At 47.7% G+C, this 20,045-nt stretch overlaps 1 protein-coding gene across 1 annotated transcript in view; it reads right to left on the bottom strand.

Moving 5' to 3' along the window:
- Positions 1-274: 274 nt before the first annotated feature.
- Positions 275-20,045, bottom strand: part of LOC134611909 (uncharacterized) — a 271,435-nt gene continuing 251,664 nt past the window's right edge. The window contains exon 12 of the mRNA XM_063456262.1: positions 275-373. Within this exon, the coding sequence (XP_063312332.1) occupies positions 335-373 (39 nt within the window). The 3' untranslated portion in view covers positions 275-334. The remainder of the gene's footprint in view (positions 374-20,045) is intronic.

A 20,045-nucleotide genomic window follows, 5' to 3' on the forward strand; every position in this document is an offset into this window, starting at 1 on the left:
ATTGAACATGGAGACTGCAGGGGCATGATCTATACACCAAGATTGTTTCACTAAGCTAAAGTTGTTTAGGTTCCTAAAGTATACCTTTAAACAGATGCACAAAATATATTTGTTCTAAATTGTATACAGTAAAATATATTATTGAAGCTATTTCATAGTAAAACTTATTTTATAGAATTGACATCTTTAATGAAATTAAAAATATATACTTGTATACTCCTCTAAATTAGGTGCATGTAGTATGATATATTAGAATATTTTAGAGGTTTTTGTCTTCTTTACTTTTCACATTTCTTTATGTTCCAGGTATCATAGCAGAATATGAACAGATGGCTTATAAAGGACCATATCCAGCATTCAGCAGGGCAATCTCCTGCAAAGAATTCAAAACAAATTAGTTTAATAAACAGATAATGGAAAAAAAGATCTAAATATACATATTGCAAAGCTAGTGCCAGATGTAAGTAAAATACTTGAAAAAAGAAACAGGTTTTGCATAGAGCTTTAAACCAACAAAATAAAACATTATGGTCATTAAGGCAGAAGTACTGAACCAATGGAGTTAGATGGAATTAAGATTACAAACATATTCCAAATCCTATAGTGCTAGAGTACATGTTTAAGTTACCCCCACCCCCTTCAGAATGGAGTAAAATACTTCTAATTACCTTTTCTCCTTTGCTGTGTTGCTCTCGCCAATCTTGATGATCTCAGCCAATCGAATGCAAACATCACACTAATCAAATGGTCTTTATGAAACCATCTGAGTGCAATAGTCAAGTTTTACCTGGCTATTTTGGGGTGACAACCACTAGGGGCATTTTAACCTAGACCGGTTGTAGGGTTAAAACGAGTGTAACATGTCTAGGGAGTCCCTTTAATGCAGCATGTTAGTAATAATCACTGGTGCTTGGTTTGGATGTGCTGGAAAAATTGCTGTTGCTGGTAACATTTGGCTGTTTGTCTTAAGGTTCTCTGTGGTCCTGGAGAGGAGGTATGTTGGCTTCTTCTTTCCTCACTCCCTCTGTCTCTTGCACTGCAGCTATTTTGCCTATGAGATTTCTATATGTATGCCCTGTCCTGACTTCTAAATGCTGCTGCTGTGCTAATACAATTCTGCTACATTTCAACACAGTTTAACAACCTATTTTGTATTCTATTACCAGGTCTGTACTAAGAATAATCAAAAATGTCACATTGTCTTGCTTTTTGCCCACTTTCTAAAACACAACTGTTTCAATGCACAATACTTTCCAACACTGGCGTACATACCGCGGTCGTAGGGGTCGCGGCTCTGACTGGGCCCGGCCGCCCTGCGACCCGGTATGTACGCCAGTGCGGCCACGGGCGCATTTTTCCAGCCTCTTCTCCCTGGGGGCCCAGGAGCTGGCCAGCCACAGGGCCCCCTGAGGCTGGCAGTGGCGTAATTTTGCGCACTGCAGTGATGCTGTAGCCGGAATATGACGTCACTCCGGCTCCAGCATCAGTAAGCGGCGCGCAAGGGAGCTGAACAGGAGGATCAGTGCTCCCGCGCTGCCTGCAGGACCGGCCACCCAGCAGCCCCACTGGACCCCAAGGAAAGGTGGAATCCCCTCAGCACTCCCAAAGGTAGGGAGGCTGGGGGATTAAATAAAATAAAATAAAAAAAATGTGCACGTGTATCTGTGTTAGTGTGTGTCTGCTAGTGAGTGTGTTATTTTGTGTGTGTCTGTAATTGATTGTGTGTCTGTTAGTGAGTCTGTTTGGTGTCTGTTAGTGAGTGTGTGTTTGTCAGTGAGAGTGTATGTTTTACAAGTGAGTGTGTATGTGTGTCTGTCAGTGAGTGTGTATATATGTCTGTCACTAAGTGTGTGTCTGTCAGTAAATGTGTGTGTCTGTTAGCTAGTGTGTATGCGTCTGTTCGTGAGTGTGTGTGTCTGTTAGTGAGTGTTTGTGTGTAATTGAGTGTGTTACTTTGTGTGTGTCTGTTACTGAGTGTGTTATTTTGTGTGTGTCTGTAATTGGTTGTGTGTCTGTTAGTGAGTCTGTTTGGTGTCTGTTAGTGAGTGTGTGTTTGTCAGTGAGAGTGTAAGTTTTACAAGTGAGTGTGTATGTGTGTCTGTCAGTGAGTGTGTATGTATGTCCTTGGGCGGCATTTTCCAGGGGGCGGCAAAAAACGCCGCCCCCAAATGCCCAGGGCAAATGCCTTGTTAGCCTTGCGGCTAACTGGGCTGCTGGTCGGGCTGCTGGGCTGGTTGCTGGGCGGGCGGCTGGCGAGGGAGCTCTTCCTCTGAGCTCTCTGCTCAGCACCCTCGCGCGCCGCAGAGTGAGGCTGGGAGCCGGAAGATGACTGTAACGGATCGCCTGGCACCCCGACTGGGTACCTCCGTTAATGGATGCTCCTAGCGCTTCCTGAGGACTCCAAGCACTCTGGCAGACACCACAATCACTGAATCCGAGAAACCTTTAAATTTCTCCCAAGCATGTGAATGCTGTAGACCATTGAATAGGAACCATACGAATAGGCTTGTACTCCTAGCAGTCAACTGGAACAGCATGCAATAAATCCTTCCCCCCCAATAATGAGACGACACATCACTTTGAGGGTAAAACAGGAACTCTGGACTGGCTCATCCAGCCTGGCTTTTATTCACAAACAGGTACATACAGGACACTCCCAGGGGGAGGATGATATTGACCAATCACATGGATGTACCTCCCACACATTTCCTCCCCTTAGATTAACACTTAACCCAATTATACAGTACACACTTTTCCCCAATTCCTGGATGTACCCCAAAAACAGGGGGTACACCTTTAAATCCAGCATCGCTGGATAGCCCTTATTCAGGGGGGAAACATATCCAAAATTCAAGTCATTCGGATGAACAGTTCGGCAGATATGGGTTTTCAAAGATTTGACCGACCGCATGGGTAAAGTATCCGAAAACAGTTCCATGCATTTTGGCCCTGCGGTCGGTCACAAACAAGGGAATGAAAACAGACGAATTGCCTGTGTTATAGAGCCTGGAGAGGGTTTGAATGAATTCCCTTGTTTGTGGGGTTCTTTCTACCGAACGGCGGGTCATTCGGTAGTTTCCATACGAATTTCTGGAAGTATGGAGGTCTCAGCGGTGTTTGCCTAGTCAAGTGTCCGATTTTAGTTCCAGACACTCGACGGCAAAACACCGCTGTTCGGTAGTTTAAGATGGCCGCCGCCACGTGTTTGTTTCCCGAATGGCGGCCACCCAGAGGACAAAGAATACATTACACTGATTGCTAATTACCCGTTTGCAACATTGTTGCAAACTGTAATTGGAGGCACACTTATTCCTGGGTGGTCTGGTTGTTCGGTAGTTTCACTCAATATAATGAATAGAGTGATTCTACCGAACAATCAGTTGAATGCTGCATACATATCACCCAGGTTAAACTTAACACATGAATACATATACAATATTACAGGCAGCACACTAGAACATGCTTCACAGTCTTAAAGGGACAGTAGTCCCAAAAGTCCCAATGTGTCCATAGATGCTGTTAAAAGGGCCAGTAGCAGCAATATACAGTACAATATGCCCAAATATAAATCTTTAACTGTACCAATTTTCCAGGGGCCATAGTCAGCAGGAAAGAGGCAGGCAGCCAGGCCCCTCCAATGCCCAGTGGCGAGGTAGGTTCCGCCACAATGACGTCATCTTCCGGCTCCCAGCCTCACTCTGCGGCGCGCGAGGGAGCTGAGCAGACAGCTCAGAGGAAGAGCTCCCTCGCCAGCCGCCCGCCCGCCCGCCCAGCAACCAGCCCAGCAACCAGCCCAGCAACCCGACCGGCAGCCCCACTAGACCCCAGGGAGGTAAAGAAACCCCCCCCCCCAGCATTCCCAAAGGTAAGGAGGCTGGGGGGGTAGGTTAAATTAATGATATATTATATATATATATATTATATATTATATATTATTATATATATATATATATTATATATATATATTATTATTATATATATTATTATTATATATATTATTATTATATATATATTATTATATATATTATTATTTATTTATATATATTATTTATATATATATTATATTATATATTATATTATATATATATTATATTATATATATATTATATTATATATATATATTATATAATATATTATATATATATATATATATATATATATATATAATTATATATATTTTATATATATATTTTATATATTTTATATATTTATTATATATATTTTATATATATATTTTATATATTTATTATATATATTATATTGTATATATTATTATTATATATATATTATTTATATATTATATTATATATATATATATTATATATTATATTATATATTATATTATATATATATATATTATATATATATATTATATTATATATCAGAGAGTGTATGTGTCTGACAGTGAGTGTGTGTCTGCTAGTGAGTGTGTGTGTGTGTGTGTCTGTTAGCTAGTGTATGCGTATCTGTCAGTGAATTTGTGTGTGTGTGTGTGTATTTAGAGGGCGGGACGGGGGGGGAGGGTTGGGTGGGGGGGCGCGCGCGGGGGGGGGGGGGCGCCTGAGTTTTGTCCTGCCTAGGGCAGCACAAAACCAGGATACACCACTGTGTATGTCTGTCACTTAGTGTGTGTCTGTCAGTAAATGTGTGTGTCTGTTAGCTAGTGTGTATGCGTCTGTTCGTGAGAGTGTGTGTGTCTGTTAGTGAGTGTTTGTGTGTATACTTGTCTGTTAGTGAATGTGTTGTGGTGGAATCTCGGTAAAAATAAATTTAGTAGGCCGAGATTGCCACGTGGTATGTGTACGTGCATATACTGATGTATCGGTCGGTTGGTTGCACGTGGCAACGATACAATCAGTAGTGTACGGAGCATGTGTAGGAATACAGGATATAGAATTCCCCTCCTCCATTGTGCTGGGCAAGCCATGTGGTCAAACACGAAGTTAGTCTTTGTTCGGTTGATTGGATAAGAATACATGTGGGTGGAGCTGATTATGGGAGGAGTTATATGCCTATATAAGGAACCTACACTGTATGTTCGGGGCTCAGACTTTGCTGTTTTTTGGTGACATTAGTCCCTCTGAGTCCCGGTCGGTGAATCGAATAAAGAATCTCTTCCTTCCTGAAGAAACCTGTGTCCATCTCTCTGTGCTTGGCTTCCGTCAGTTTCTCCGGTATCATTGTGTTTGTTAGTGAGAGTGTATATCTGTTTGTCATTGAGTGTGTATGTGGGTCTGTCACTATGAGTGTGTGTCTGTATGTATGTGTGTGTGTGTGCATGTATGTGTATCTCTGTGTGTCTGGGTGTGTGCCTCTATGTGGGTCTGTATGTGTATCTCTTGGTCCGCATGGGTATTTGTTTGTCTGTATGTGTATCTGAATGTTTGTCATTAAAGGACCACTATAGAGCCAGGAAAACAAACTTGTTTTCCTGGCACTATATGGTCCTTAGGCCCCCCCCCATCCTTGTGGCCCCTTCCCGCTGGGCTGAAGGGGTTAAAAACAGGCTCCGTTGGCGCTCTCCAACCCAATCCGTCTCTCAGCTCCGAATGTGCATGCGCGGCAAGAGTGTGCGCGCGCGATCAAACCGCCCATAGGAAAGCATTACTCAATGCTTTCCTATGGACGTCCAGCGTCTTCTCACTGTGATTTTCACAATGAGAATCGCAAAAGCGCCTCTAGCGGCCAGGGCCGGACTGGGGATACAAAGCAGCCCTGGAAAAAAATGTATGCCAGCCCCATACACAATAAAATATATATATATATATATATATAAATGTATATGTATATATGTGTGTGTATATATGTGTATATATATGTGTATGTGTATATATATATGTGTATATATGTGTGTGTGTGTGTGTGTATATATATATATATATATATATATATATATATATATATATATATATATATATACATACACACATACATACACACATACACACACACACACACACACACACACCAGCACTCTGGGTCGTCCAATACACAGAAAAAAACAAAAAACACTATAGGGCTATTCAGCAAAGCAATAAAAAGATAAATACTATATATACACGCGCGTATATATAGTATGTATTATCTTTTTATTGTCCTGATAAATGACCCTATAGATTTTTTTTATTTTTATTAATTGGACGACCCAGAGTCCTGGTATGGATTGAAAAGTGTGTGTGTGTGTGTGTGTGTGTGTATATATATATATATATATATATATATATATATATATATATATATATATATATATATATATATATATATATATATATATATATATATATATATATTTATATATATATATATATGTGCATATATATATATATTATTGGTATGTTCCTTTCTCTAATTCAAAATATTGGGTCGTTCAGGGTAAAAAGTTTAATTATACAGTAAGCATACTCACATGCATGCAGACACATGCAAGCATGCAGACAGACATTCTCACTGACTCATTGATACAGCTCATTGATACTCTGGCTCACAGACAGACAATCTCATTGATACACATAAGCTCACTGATATACACAAATATGCTCACTGACAGACAATCTCACTGACACACACAGACAAACTTACTGGTACACACACAAACTTAGTACAAACTCTAACACTCACACAAGCTTACTACTGAGAAACTCATTCATATACACACGCTGACTACAGACAAACTCACTGACACACACTCAGTACAGAAAAGCTCACTGACACACACACAAGCTCACTCACTAGCAGCAGGGCCGCCACCAGAAATTTTGGGGCCCCTAACTCAGCTCAGGGTCTGGGCCCCCTGGGGCCCGCCTCCAATCCCGCCCACAGGGTCCGCCTCCAAATCCCGCCCACAGGAATACACACAGACACAAAAACACACACTGATACAAAAGGACACAGACACACACACACACACACACAAAAATACATACTAACAGACACACATACTGAAACAGAAATACACGCATATAGGCATACGTACTGACACACACATACTGAGACATACACACATATACAGACACACAGGCATACATAGTGACAGATAGACACATACTAACATACATACATACAGACACACATGCATGAGGACTTACACACACATACACCGACATCACATACATACACACAGACATACATTAATTCATACTGGCATACATACATATAGACATACCGACATACTGACATACACACACAGACAGTCACAGACATTCTGACATACACACAGACATTCTGACATACATACAGACATACTAACATACACACAGACATACGTACAGACATTCTGACATACTGACATACGTACAGACATACTGACATACAGACATTCTTACATACATACTGACATACGTACAGACATACTGACATACGTACAGACATACTGACATACACACAGACATTCTGACATACACACAGACATTCTGGCATACACACAGACATTCTGACATACGTACAGACATTCTAACATACGTACAGACATTCTAACATACATACAGACATTCTAACATACACACAGACATTCTAACATACATACAGACATTCTAACATACATACAGACATTCTAACATACACACAGACATTCTAACATACATACAGACATCCTAACATACACACAGACATCCTAACATACACACAGACATTCTAACATACATACAGACATTCTAACATACATACAGACATTCTAACACACACAGACATACTGACATACACACAGACATACTGACATACACACAGACATACTGACATACACACAGACATACTGACATACACACAGACATACTGACATACACACAGACATTCTGACATACACACAGACATTCAGACATACTGACATACACACAGACATTCTAACATACATACAGACATTCTAACATACATACAGACATTCTAACATACATACAGACATTCTAACATACACACAGACATTCTAACATACATACAGACATTCTAACATACACACAGACATTCTAACATACACACAGACATTCTAACATACACACAGACATTCTAACATACATACAGACATTCTAACATACATACAGACAGACATTCTGACATACACACAGACATACATACACAAATACAGCTAATTTTTCTTACCTTTTTTTGCAGGTGGAAGGCTGTGGCTGATGGGAGTCGGCGTGGCTCCTGCGGGCTGCAGGCCTGTCCTTCTTGCCTCCCGCGCGGTGCTGAGGGGAGGGGAGGGAGCTGGGAGGAAGTGACGGCCACTTCCTCCCAGCAGTACTTTGCGGTTGGGATTTTTTTTTAAGGGGCCCGGTCGCGCTATTGCACGGCCGCAGCGCTGACCGGGCCCCTGAAGATACAGGGCCCATGGGGTGGCCCTAAGTGAGTGGGCCACCCGATGGGCCCCATCAGCATGCGCTACACGTGGGGCCCGGGCGGCCGGGCCCCCCAGGGCCGCCGGGCCCGTGACAACCGTTATGGTTGTCACCCCCTGATGGCGGCCCTGACTAGCAGACACACACACACACACACAATCACTGTCATGGGCTGAAGCAGAGAGTGTAGACTTTGTTTAGTGTGTGTACAGGGGCGTACCTGGAGCATTTGGCACCCGGGGCGGATCCTTTATTTGGCACCCACCCCTTCCCCCCTCAACTTTAACATGTAAAAACCAACCAGTTTTTTAAAATGTATTTAGCACTGAGCAGTGTTTGTATATTTTTTATGTAAGCATGTTTTTGTATGGAGTATGTGTGAGTGAATGTACTGGTGCGTTTGTACGTATTGGCATTTGAATGCAGGCGTGCATTTTTCTGTAGTGTGGTTTTTGAATATGGTGGTGTGTTTTTATGTAGTTTTGACATTTGGATGCAGGGTTGTATTTGTGTGTAGTGTAGATGAAATGCTAAGATGTATGCACATATACACATATACTCACATATACACACACACTGGCACACATACAGATACACAGACACATAGGTACACACATGCAGTTACATAGAAACACAGTCATACACAGATACAGACAAATACTGACACACATACACATACAAACACACATATTACGGCACACAGAGAGAGACACACAGGCACACATACAGATACACAGACACACCGAAACAAACACAGACACACAAACAGATACACATACAGATACACAGACATGCAGATACACATGTATAAGTGCGTTTATGCATAGTGAATACATATTCACGCATTTGTATAGTGGATGCAGTCTGTGTATAGTGCATGCAGTGTGTGTATAGTGCATGCAGTGTGTGTATAGTGTATGCAGTGTGTGTATAGTGAATGCAGCTTGTGTGTATAGTGTATGGAGTGTGTGTATAGTGGAGCAGCTTGTGTGTATAATGTATGCAGTGTGTGTATAATGTATGCAGTGTTTGTATAGTGTATGGAGTGTGTGTATAATGTATGGAGTGTGTGTATAATTTATGCAGTGTGTGTATAGTGTATGTTGTGTGGAATAAGTGCTGGGATAGTGAGCAGTGTGTATGGTTTGCCCCTCCCTGACACTTACCTGGTCCTGGTGGTCCGGTGGCACAGCATAGATGGGCAGTGAAGAGGGGCCCAGAACTCTGCATGCTCGTTTCCCATCCAGCAGCAGGGACCTCTGTTCTCGCAATCCGCAAGAGCGTTGACGCGGGTTATCCTGCTGCTGCTGGATGGGAAACAAGCATGGATACTCGAACACGGCACACCGGACCCTTTTCATAAGACACAGGGGTGGCGAAATGCCGCCCCTGTGTAAGTGCGCCCTGGGCACCCCCCTAGTGAGTGGCACCCGGGACGGACCGCCCCCCCCCTCCCCCTTAGTACGCCATTGTGTGTGTATGTATTAAAATAATAATAAATCACTATTTATTTATTTTATTACAATTATGTATTTATTTATTTTTTGGCTTTTTGAAAAATCCTACCCCCCAGCCTTTGGAATATTAGATAAAATTGCAGATAAAATTGTTTATAGAGTTGGTTAACACACACACACACACACACACATATACACTGCGTGCAGAATTATTAGGCAAATGAGTATTTTGACCACATCATCCTCTTTATGCATGTTGTCTTACTCCAAGCTGTATAGGCTCGAAAGCCTACTACCAATTAAGCATATTAGGTGATGTGCATCTCTGTAATGAGAAGGGGTGTGGTCTAATGACATCAACACCCTATATCAGGTGTGCATAATTATTAGGCAACCTCCTTTCCTTTGGCAAAATGGGTCAAAAGAAGGACTTGACAGGCTCAGAAAAGTTAAAAATAGTGAGATATCTTGCAGAGGGATGCAGCACTCTTAAAATTGGAAAGCTTCTGAAGCGTGATCATCGAACAATCAAGCGTTTCATTCAAAATAGTCAACAGGGTCGCAAGAAGCGTGTGGAGAAACCAAGGCGCAAAATAACTGCCCATGAACTGAGAAAAGTCAAGCGTGCAGCTGCCAAGATGCCACTTGCCACCAGTTTGGCCATATTTCAGAGCTGCAACATCACTGGAGTGCCCGAAAGCACAAGGTGTGCAATACTCAGAGACATGGCCAAGGTAAGAAAGGCTGAAAGACGACCACCACTGAACAAGACACACATGCTGAAACGTCAAGACTGGGCCAAGAAATATCTCAAGACTGATTTTTCTAAGGTTTTATGGACTGATGAAATGAGAGTGAGTCTTGATGGGCCAGATGGATGGATTGGTAAAGGGCAGAGAGCTCCAGTCCGACTCAGACGCCAGCAAGGTGGAGGTGGAGTACTGGTTTGGGCTGGTATCATCAAAGATGAGCTTGTGGGGCCTTTTCGGGTTGAGGATGGAGTCAAGCTCAACTCCCAGTTTCTGGAAGACACCTTCTTCAAGCAGTGGTACAGGAAGAAGTCTGCATCCTTCAAGAAAAACATGATTTTCATGCAGGACAATGCTCCATCACACGCGTCCAAGTACTCCACAGCGTGGCTGGCAAGAAAGGGTATAACAGAAGAAAATCTAATGACATGGCCTCCTTGTTCACCTGATCTGAACCCCATTGAGAACCTGTGGTCCATCATCAAATGTGAGATTTACAAGGAGGGAAAACAGTACACCTCTCTGAACAGTGTCTGGGAGGCTGTGGTTGCTTCTGCACGCAATGTTGATGGTGAACAGATCAAAACACTGACAGAATCCATGGATGGCAGGCTTTTGAGTGTCCTTGCAAAGAAAGGTGGCTATATTGGTCACTGATTTGTTTTTGTTATGTTTTTGAATGTCAGAAATGTATATTTGTGAATGTTGAGATGTTATATTGGTTTCACTGGTAAAAATAAATAATTGAAATGGGTATATATTTGTTTTTTGTTAAGTTGCCTAATAATTATGCACAGTAATAGTCACCTGCACACACAGATATCCCCCTAAAATAGCTATAACTAAAAACAAACTAAAAACTACTTCCAAAAATATTCAGCTTTGATATTAATGAGTTTTTTGGGTTCATTGAGAACATGGTTGTTGTTCAATAATAAAATTAATCCTCAAAAATACAACTTGCCTAATAATTCTGCACTCCCTGTGTATATATATATATATATATATATATATATATATATATATTATATATACACACCTTGATTAGTGAAACTCCCCATTGTTTCTATTGGGGTATATCAAAACTAAATATGTATTTATACTCTGTTTACACTCAAAAAAAAAGTTATTTAAAAAAAAAAAAAATAATAATTCTAATAAATTATTGTTACTAAGTGGCCAAGCAGTAACTCTCCCAAGGCTTAGTCTTAGACAGGATTCTAGATTCCACATCACAATATTTTAAAAATATATATTTTTTTTCCAGCCTAGTAAATTATCTTGTATATAGAGATTAATTCCCCAGGAGCTATAGGCAAGTTTTAAGTAACTTTGCACTCTAAAGCACCATAGCCACTTCACCTTACTTACCTGTCACAGAAGGCTGTGGGAGACAAGGAGCACTGGGAGGTGATGTCTCTATTTTCTGACCTCTTCCTTCCAGGTCAGCAGCATGTGGGGGGAGGAGTTTGCTCACTGGAGGCGGGGCTTGAGTCCGGGGGCGGAGCATAGAGGCACGAATTGCTGAAGGTAGGTAGGTTTAGAACTCCCTCCAGCCCCCTGGCAGCCTAAATGGGCCGCACCAGGACCTCCCTCCAGCCTCAGCCCCTCCCTGCAGCCTCAGCCCCTCCCTCCCTTATTTCCCTCGGACTGACACAGGCTATTACAGTCCGAGGGAAAATTATTTAAATTACACATCAGGGCTTCCGGCCCGGCCCCAGGTGCTGCGGCCCACCGGGAAATTCCGCGGTATCCCGGTGGGCCAGTCCGGCCCTGCTAGCGGCTGTCAGTGAGACAGCTACTAGAGGCTGGATTAACCTTCAGTGAAACATAGCAGTTTCTCTGAAACTACTATGTTTTCAGCTGCAGGGTTAAAACTAGAGGGACCTAGCAACAAACTATCTCCCCACCGGCCCACGGGCACTGAGATGCGGCTGGGGAGGGAGACCCCGTTACTATGGCAGCGCTTCGATCTCGCAAGAGTGAACTCTACCCCAGGAACTACAGGGTACAGTTCACTCCACACTGGACCACCAGGGATTTCCCACCTGTCCTCCAGGATCAGCAACAAGGTCCCCCTCCCAGACAAAGGTAAGAGGGACATAAATATTATAATAATAAAAAAATTAAAAAAAAAACCACACATACATATTTTTTAGTTTTACCCCACATCACACTACACCCCCAAACAACACACCACACCCCAAACACCCCACTGCACCCCTCACATACACACACCACACCCCAAACACCCCACTGCACCCCTCACATACACACACTAAACCCCAAACACCCCACTGCACCCCTCACATACACACACTAAACCCCAAACATCACACTACACCCCAAACACCACACTGCACCCCTCATACACACACACACACACACACTGCACCCCAAACACCACAGAGCACCCCCCACACAACACACAGCACCCCAAACACCACAGAGCACCCCCCACACAACACACAGCACCCCAAACACCACAGAGCACCCTTCACACAACACACATCACCCCAAACACCACAGAGCACCCCTCACACTCACACACCACACAGCACCACAAACACCACAGAGCACCCCACACACACCCCACACAGCACCCCAAACACCACAGAGAACCCTTTACACACACTGCACCCCAAACAACACACCCAGCACCCCAAACACAAACTCACACACACTACATCCCATACATAACTATAAATCCTCTACACACCTACACACTAGAATCCCTATACACACTCAGAATCCTCTACACACACACACACTAAATCTCCTATGCACACTCTGGGTTCTCCACACACACTAGATCCCCTATCGGCACACACTTCACCACCTACACACACTAAATTAAAGACATACACAGTCTGGGTCTCCTATTATTATTATGATTGCCATTTATATAGCGCCGACAGATTCCGTAGCGCTTTACAATATTTTGAGGGGGGGGGGGGGGGGGGGATGTAACAATAAATAGGACAATTACAAGAAAACTTACAGGTACAATAGGTTGAAGAGGACCCTGCTCAAACGAGCTTACAGACTATAGACTCCAATGAACACACTAGATCTCCTGTAAGCAAAAACACACTACTTTCCCTAAACACACACACTTTACAACCCCTACACACACTACATAATCTATACACACATACACTACATCCCCTATGCACACACTCGCTACATCACATATACTCGCACTCTCTACAGCCCCTAGCCATACATATTACACCACAAACACAAAACAAATTAAACCGACATTTACACAAAACAACACACCACAATGAACTGACTCTACACACACTCAATCCCACAAGCAGGCTCTAAACACATGTACAATACGCTTTCCTTACACTATTGTCCTCTGGTATCCCACTTATGGAGACACAGGAGAAATGTAGCCCCATGTAGCTAGAGCGCAGCTAAGCGGAAAAAGGCCTTGACAGGGGTTAGGAGGCGGGCTTAGGAGGAAGTAAGCAAGGGTTGGATTATGGGTAAGTAGGATTGGCTATTTAAATGAGCAGCCATTTTAGGTGAGTCATTCTAACTTTCTACCTGGTTGAGTTTGTGTTCACCTCGGTGTGAGCGGACTTTGCTTGGTTGGATTTTATTTGTCTCCTCTGCAGGGCCAATGGACGACGTGGAGCGTTTGCTGGAGGGGATCAGGTCGGCAGCACGGCATCAGGGTGTGGACTGGCTACGGGCACAGCTCGGCCCTGCCCTGGCGGAGGCGGCGGATCGGGACGGTGATGGCGGGAGACCGGTCAGGGCCCGGAGGCCCCCAAGGAGGCTAAGCCCGGGCACGGGGCACGGTGAAGTTGTCCCCGGAAGCAGTGGGGTTTCGGTTGCGACCGGCAGCAGGCCCGGGAGCCGCGTGGTCGAGGCCTTGCCTCCCCGCGTGCGGACGGAGCCTCGGATGAGCACTCGGCGGCAGAAGGATGTCGCGGACGGGGGCGCTGCTGCTTTCGGGTCGGAAGTGGCCGGGCGGCCCCCTGGTGTCGCAGGACCCACGGAGGGGAGGTCTGGGAGGGCTTCCCCTCCATCGGAGAGTGACGAGGATGACGAGGCTGGATCCGGGAGACCGCATGGCCGGCCTGGGAGGCAACAGGCAAGTGCAGGGGGCTCCGGCCGGGGCCCTCTTGGCGGGAAGGTCGTTAAGGGGAGCTCTGCCACGGAGAGAGGCGGGAGTAGGCCAGTGGGGGGCGCCCAAGCCATAGTCCAAAGGGGGGAGGGTCCTGGGGCCCCTAAGCGTAAATGTGGATCGAAAGGAGTGAGTTCCAGGGGCGGGGGGGGGGTCTCGGGATGTGGCCAGGTCTGAGAGCGGGTCCCCCGTAGGGGTGGTAGGTAGGCCTGAGTCTAGTAAGCAGGGGGGTAAAGGTAAAGGGGCGGTGGTGGTAGGCACGGGAAAAGGGGTTCCGGGGGCAGTCAGTCGGAGGAATAAGGGAGGTCGGGGACTGGGATCCTCAGTAGTAGTCGAGCGGCGGGGGGGCCCGGGTTCTGGGAGTAGTAGCGGTAGTCCATCACCCGTTAGATCGCAGGGGTCCCGGGAGGCGCCGGGGAGGTCGGGGCGGCACTGCTCCCCCTCGGACAGCTCGGCAGGGGAATGTGCGGCAGCCCCTAGGTATGGTCGGCAGGGGCGGCCTACTAGTAGAGACGGGAGGAGTCGTAGCCCCAGGGGTTCCCGGGTGCCACGTGGTGGTAGAGGTCAGCGGGAGGCTTCGGTACAGAGCAGGCGCTCCCGGGGTCGTGACGGGAGGGGTATTGATGTCCGTTACACCCTACCCAGGACTTCTTCTCCTTGTCCTAGATCTCGGAGCCGTTCCGCCTCCTCGCAGGCTGGTCACCGGGTGGGCTCCCCGGTCGGCGAGACAGCAGCGGAAGTTCCTCTTCCTGGATGTCGGGCGATCTGCACTGCAGCCCCCACCGTCCCGGTGTCGGGGGGCTTGGCCGGTGAGTCCAGTGGGTCAATACACTCTAGCGTTTTAATTACCACACTTCAGGCACTACTCCACTCATTGGGGGCGGGGGGTGACACTAGCGGCTTTGGTCAGGTGTGGGCTCCCGGTGCTGTGGCTACGGGCTCTCGGGTTGGGAATTCCACAGGGCCTAGTTCGGGCGGGGACATGGTGGTGCCGCAGGAAGTAGGGGAGACTGGGGGCGAGCGGGCTGAGTTGACCGGGGGTATTCCCGACGCGGCTAAACAGCACGCGTATGTGTCTTTTGCGGGCCCGTTGGGGGTTCATTTGAAGCAGGACGTGAAGGATAAGATATGGAAGGGGGAGTTCTGTGAGATCTTCTCCCTCCTCCCATTGGAGGACTTTATAGACCTCAAGGAGAAGGATAAGAAGGACGAGAAGAAGGAGGAGGAGGAGAAGAGGAAGCGGTATCGCAAGATTCCGAAATCCTTTGGGAATTGGCTGAGGGCTTTTTGTGTGCTGGCTAGCGTGCTCGGCGAGAAATCGCCGGGGTTATGCTCCTCCCTGTTTTGCTATTTGGATGGCATTTGGGAAGCGTACCGGACTTACGGGGGGTTGGCGTGGTGGCGGTATGACGAGCAGTTTAGGCAGCGGCTGGCGGCTAACCCGGGTATGCGGTGGGACCAAATGGACCTGCCGCTCTGGATGAAGCTAATGATGGCGCAAAAGGCGCAGCCCTTTCAGAACTCAGCCGGCGCTAGGGGGCAGTCCGCCTCGTCGGCCGCCTTACCAAAGGGCTTATGTTGGCTCTATAATGAGGGCCAATGCAAGTGGGGGACCACCTGTCGCTTCAAGCACGAGTGCTCCGGCTGCGGAGGCGCTCATGGGCTCAACCGCTGCTTCAAGAAGGGGAAGTCCGGTGGCGCCAGTGCTGCTGGCGCGGCCGGGGGAGGGGGTGCATCCGCTTCCCCTGGGCTTAACCCCAGTGAGGCTAAGCGCGATGGAGCCATGGCTAAGCCGCTACGATAACAGGGCGGATGCCGCTGTGCTCCTGGCGGGTTTTGCGAAGGGGTTTTTCATTCCGTTTCAGGAGCGGGAGGGGGGATCGGGGAGGCTGCGCAACCTGAAGTCTGTGGCTGACTTCCCGGACGTGGTTAGGGAGAAGCTGGGCAAGGAAGTCGGGCTGGGCCGCATGGCGGGCCCGTTCGCAGTGCCTCCGCTGGAAGGCCTGCGGATTTCTCCACTTGGGGTGGTTCCCAAGAAGGAGCCGGGTAAATTTAGACTCATTCACCATCTCTCGTACCCGAAAGGGGAGTCGGTGAATGACGGTATTCATAAGGACTTGTGCTCGGTGTCATATGCATCTTTCGACCGGGCGGTCGATCTGGTACGGCGGGCCGGGCGTGGGGCTCTGATGGCGAAGGTGGACATTGAGGCCGCGTTTCGGCTGCTGCCGGTCCACCGGGACTGTCATCACCTGCTGGGGTGTTTCTTCGAAGGGGACTACTTCGTGGACTTGTGCCTGCCCATGGGTTGTTCCATTTCGTGCTCCTATTTTGAGAAATTTAGCACTTTTCTCGAATGGGTGGTACGGGTGGAAGCGGGGAATCGTTTTATTGTACATTATCTGGATGATTTTCTGTGCGTGGGGCAGGCTGATTCCTTGGATTGCCTGCGCCTGCTCCGGACGGTTGACTGGGTGGCGGGCCACTTCAGGGTTCCGCTGGCGGCGGATAAAACTGAAGGCCGACCACGTGTCTGAGTTTCCTGGGTCTGGAGATTGACTCTGGGTTGGGCGAATGTCGGCTGCCCCGAGATAAGCTGGACAGGCTTCGAGGGGCGGTGGCTGCTGTGGCGGGGGCGCGCAAGGTTACTCTGCGGCAGCTCCAGTCTTTGATGGGGCTGCTCAATTTTGCGTGTCGGGTCATTCCGATGGGAAGGGTCTTCAGTCGCAGCTTGTCGGCCGCTACTGCGGGGGTTCGGTCCCCGCACCATTTCATCCGGGTGTCGGCGGCCATGAAAGCGGACTTGGGCATTTGGGATGCCTTCTTGCGGGATTTTAATGGGACGGTGTTGTTCAGGCAGGAGGGCCAGTCGTCGGCCGAGCTTGAGCTTTTCACGGATGCATCGGGCAGCGTGGGTTTTGGGGCATATTTTGGTGGCTGCTGGTGTGCGGAGAGGTGGCCAGACTCTTGGGGTTCGAGCCCTCTTATGCGCAACTTGGCTTTCCTTGAGTTGTTCCCGTTAGTCGTTGCGATGGCACTATGGGGCGACAGGCTGCGTGATCAGAAAGTGGTCTTTTTCTCGGATAACATGGCGGTGGTTCACGCGGTGAATCGTCAGTCTGCGGCCTCAAGGCCGGTGGTTAGGCTGCTTAGGCGACTGGTATTGCTGTGTATGTCTCGGAATGTTGTTTTTCGCGCGCGGCATGTTCCCGGTTATTTGAATGAGGTGGCTGATGCTCTGTCTCGTTTTCAGTGGTCCCGATTCTGTCTGGTGGCGCCGGGTGCTTCGAAGGATGGGCAGGCTTGCCCGAACGAGATTTGGCAGCTGGGAACATCCTGCTTGGAGGACTTGTGAAGGCTTCCCTGGCGCCGGCCACTTGGGCCTCGTACAGTAAGGTTTGGGGCTTGTGGGAGCGGTCGCTGGACGGGCTGGCCGTGGACAGCGGGGAGGCCCTGCGGGATGCTTTCCTGTGGTACACCTGTCAGTTGCTGGCAAAAGGGGCGTCGCCTGCCATGGTGGACAGGTCCATGGCGGCGATGGCATTTTGGTTCAGATGGCATGGGAAGGAGGACTTTACTAAGACCTTCCTTATCAGGCAGGCCCTGAAGGGCTATCGCAAGGGACGCAGGTCGCCGGATACCAGGCGCCCGGTGTCGGTTCGACTATTGGGGGATTTGGTGGGTTTACTGCCTGATATCTGTTTCGATGGGTTCGAGGCTTCGCTGTTCAAGGTGGCGTTTATTTTGGCGTTTTTTGGGGCATTCCGAATTGGGGAGCTGGTGAGCGCTAATAAGAGGGTGCAGGGGGGCCTGCAATTTTCGGGGGTTCGTGTATTGGATGGGAAGGTGGTGGTGCACCTCGGCAGATCCAAAACGGACGTCCGCGGCGTGGGCCGGGACGTGGCACTGGGGGCCTTGCCGGGCTCGGCTTTGTGCCCGTTGGCTGCTACGGCAGAGTACCTGGCGCGGAGGCCAGCGATGGGGGGTTCCTTGTTGGTGCATGCCGACGGATCCTCCCTCTCTCGGTTTCAGTTCTCGAAAGTTTTTCGGTTGGGCTTGGGCAAGTTAGGGCTTCGTGCTGAACAATTTGGAACGCACTCGTTCCGTATTGGGGCTGCCACGGAGGCGGCTCGGTTGGGATTGGGGGACGAGGTGGTGAAGCGGATCGGGAGGTGGGAATCGGTAAGATTCCGTTCCTATGTCCGATTGGGTCTGTTGGAGTAATGAAATTGGGGACCGTTTATGCAAAAAAAAATAAAAAAAAATTTGGGAATAAGAGACTTGTAACTGGCTGTACTGAAATGGTTCACTGGGTTGTTTGGGCTGGGGTGGGGGTCTCCGTCGGACTTCCCTCATCATTTGTTTCTTCCCCCCAGGGCGTGAGGCATGGATCGTGGGCCATTCGTTTGTCTTCTGGGCCGAGAGGAGGGCCGCAGCTCGAGCGCAAGGCCAGCAGCTGGGTTTTCCGAGAGGCCAGTTGGCAGTTCGCTGGTTTGGGTATCGGGGTTTCTGCTGGGGGGATGTTTGTGGTAAACTGTTTGGGATGCTGGCGGCGGGATACACGCCAGACTTACTGGTCCTACATGTTGGGGGTAATGACCTGGGCCTTACGCCGCAACGCCGGCTGGTGAAGTGGATGAAGCAGGACATCAATAAGTTGAGGGACCTGCTTCCGGGGGTCATGTTGGTTTGGTCGGAGATTGTCCCGAGGCGCCGGTGGCGGCACGCTCGGGATCCGGTGGCTATGGATAGGTGCAGGAAGAAAGTGAATAGCTTGATGGCAAGCTTTGTGCGGAAGGTAGGGGGTGTGGTGGTAAGGCACCTTGAGCTGGAGGAAGGGTTGCCAGGATACTACCGCTCGGATGGTGTTCACCTCTCGGAGGTGGATTTGGACCTGCTCAACTTGGGTTGGCAGGATGGTATACGGATGGCTCTGTTTCTTCGGGGTGGCGGAGCTCAGACAGCTTAAGGGGTCAAGGTCTGAGCTTGTGGCGGGACGGGGAGCCGAAGGAGAGGAAATAGGCTCCCCTGGATGAACGTGAGGTGGAATAAACAGATTGTGGTCATCGGTGGTTGAGAGGTTTCGAGTCCTGGAGGTGACTCAGAACCTGGTGGGGCAGGGGTATCCGGGTATACCCCTGCCGTGGTTAATGGATGGTTGGCACTTTGGAATGTTGGTGTATGTTATAAATATGTTATAAATATGTATAGGTGTTATTATATGGGGGTCATTGCCTTTTGTATGGTAGCCGAAGGAACAGGATGCGAGGGGGCGGAGTATGGGGAGCAATGACCCATGTTTATATGTTAATTTATTATTGTTATTATCATTATTATTAATTATTGGTTAATAAAGCTGTGGACAAAT

This window comes from Pelobates fuscus, chromosome 1 (genome assembly GCF_036172605.1).
Source record: "Pelobates fuscus isolate aPelFus1 chromosome 1, aPelFus1.pri, whole genome shotgun sequence".
Lineage (NCBI taxonomy): Eukaryota > Metazoa > Chordata > Amphibia > Anura > Pelobatidae > Pelobates > Pelobates fuscus.